The 2,367-nt window shown below is 52.4% G+C and overlaps 2 protein-coding genes across 2 annotated transcripts in view; both read right to left on the minus strand.

Moving 5' to 3' along the window:
• The window catches only part of LOC119587041, a gene marked incomplete at its 3' end in the record, with an annotated part of 3,949 nt that extends 1,582 nt beyond the window's left edge, over nt 1-2,367 (minus strand). Inside the window, 3 exon segments of the mRNA XM_037935789.1 lie at nt 13-112; nt 260-829; nt 1,002-2,367. Of these exon segments, the coding sequence (XP_037791717.1) occupies nt 13-112; nt 260-829; nt 1,002-1,668 (1,337 nt within the window). The 5' untranslated portion in view covers nt 1,669-2,367.
• The window catches only part of LOC119587376, a 2,793-nt gene continuing 2,531 nt past the window's right edge, over nt 2,106-2,367 (minus strand). The window contains exon 3 of the mRNA XM_037936120.1: nt 2,106-2,166. Within this exon, the coding sequence (XP_037792048.1) occupies nt 2,106-2,166 (61 nt within the window). The remainder of the gene's footprint in view (nt 2,167-2,367) is intronic.

The raw sequence follows: 2,367 nt of genomic DNA on the forward strand, positions 1-2,367 counted from the left end.
TCTGCAACGCACCTTTCATCACGGATCTTGCAGAAATCGACGATCAACTCTCGCTGGTGGAAGTCCAGACACGGTAGTTTCTGTGTACTGTTGTCCACACGCAGGAAAATCTCTGTAACGACGTCAGTATATTCTTTATCGTTGTTTTGCCTTACGCAATTCAGCGTGGAACCACTGCCTTAGCATCTTTTGTGTTTTGGCATGCAGATAAATTTTATGATAGGCCATTAGAAAAGTAGCAATCGGGATCTGTGCTTACCTAGCCTCTCAAGGTGCTTCATTTTAGGGAGAACGCTGGCCAGGGTTTCCAGCTCGCGGCGGTCGACCTGCAACGCGAGGGTGTGCAGCGTGCTTGGTAATTGTGATATCATGCTGCTGGATAAGTAACCGACGAATCCCGTGATGACAGCAGAGCCCTGTAGAAGGAGGCGCAGGAGGTTGTCCGCGTTTCTACTCCTGCCCATCACGAAGTAGTAATTCAAGCTGAGGGAAATTGAGACTGGCTGACCAGCGACTCTTCTCAAAACTTCGCAAAGAACAGGTATTTCTTCCGGAGGCCTTTCCAGACTGTTCACGGTGACGTGTAGACTCTTTGGCGAGGCCACGAGAAGGAGAGTCCTCAACGCCGGCAGATGGACCTCCTTGACGTCCCACCTGTCCTTCCTCAGCGCGGAGCGGCCGACGGCCTCTGCCAACACTTCGTGACACAGGGCCTCCTGCAGGAGGTCCAACCACTCACTGGTTTCTTTTATGCCCGCCCCCACAGCTTGCTGAATTATAAACTCGGTGTTCTCAGCAAGTGCATGAGACAGCTTCTCTGCCAGCAGACCTGATGAAAATGTGAAAAAAGTTGACATGATAAACATCGGAGAAGTTTATGGGGTGCGAGATTATCATATCTAATTCAGCCTTTATATAAAACCGTGCCTGTATTAGACTTGTATAAGAGAGAGCTTGCACACATGTAAACGACAACCTCATCCAACGGTTCAAAGACTCACCTGCTGTGAAGAAGACCACGTCGTGGAAGGGAGATCCTGCAGAGCTCTGGCTCGAATCGGAGCCAAGCACCGGCTGGTACGTGGCGAGGAAGCACAAATGGCAAGCAGCTCTGAACTCCTGAATGCTTTTTTCCCCGAAGGAGTAGCTGCGATTCCCTGCCGAAAGCTGGCACTTCAAAAACGCCGAGAACATCGTTTCCGCCGGCAAGCCGAGCCTCCTGCATTTCTCGGCGAGCCTGGTCATCGCACTGGGCGCTAAGGTCGTCTCCCCAAGTTGCAGGCTCTCGAAAGCGAGGTCGTTGAGCAGCTTGATGAATCCCGAGCAAAGAAACCTCAGCTCTTCCGGGGATAAGTGTGCGTATTCTGGGCGGCTGGTAAGATGGTTGACGAGTCTGAGGATTCTGAACTTCTCCAGTTGGGCGAAGAAGGCCGTGCCCGTCGTGAGGTGGCTCATCATCGCAGGATCGTAGACGCTGAGCAGAATGAGCACCGCCAAGTTGAAGGGAGAACAGAAGTTCTTTTTGCACCAGTTGCCAATATTTCTGAAGTAGGTGTAAAGCCATTCCCTGGTCTCCTTGTTCCTGTGCGGACTCACCAGGTTCTCTAGATACTTCACAACGAAGTCGGTTCGGGACGCGGGCGCCACGCCCGTCATCCTGAACACCATGAAGGACAGGCCAGCGTCCGCCGCCTTCCTCCGTATCCTGTTGAGTCGGAAGGGCCGCGTGGCGCATACGATGCGGACGTTGCGGGATGCAAGAAAGAGGATCTCCTCAAGCAAGGCATCTGAGCTCTCATTCAGTTCCTCGAAGCCATCGACAAGGAACAGGACTTTTTGGCTGAGAATGTATTGTTTGAATTGAGCATCGTCATGTTTTTTGGAACTCACGGTGCTGGGCAAAAGCTGGCGGAGCAACTGGCCGAAGGACCTGGTTGTCTCATGACACTCGGTCTTGAAGACCAGGTCGAAGTCAGCCACGGCGCTTCCACGCGAGCCCCGGGCGGTCCAGTCGGCGATGAGCTTCTTGTAGAGAACCGTCTTGCCGCTTTCCGCTCTCCCCGTTGACGATGAGGACGCTCGGCAAGGTCCCCTCAGCGTGGATTTCAGAAACGATTCGCGACTTTCCTTCTCTTTGAAGCCGGGTCCTCTTGCTCCATATTGATTCTGGACGAGAAACAAGGCGGTTCCTTCGTGTGCTCTGACAACACGATTCCCTCATCTGACATAGTAACCTAATCAAGGGTTCTTTCCCCAGGGATTGAGCCCTTGTTCTGACACGAGACTTGGATCGTGTTTCACTTCACCTACAGCTATCTGGCAGTGTAGATGTGGCGACTTTAAAGAATATTTTGTGCTGATGTTGAC

This window comes from Penaeus monodon, chromosome 22 (genome assembly GCF_015228065.2).
Source record: "Penaeus monodon isolate SGIC_2016 chromosome 22, NSTDA_Pmon_1, whole genome shotgun sequence".
Taxonomy (NCBI): domain Eukaryota; kingdom Metazoa; phylum Arthropoda; class Malacostraca; order Decapoda; family Penaeidae; genus Penaeus; species Penaeus monodon.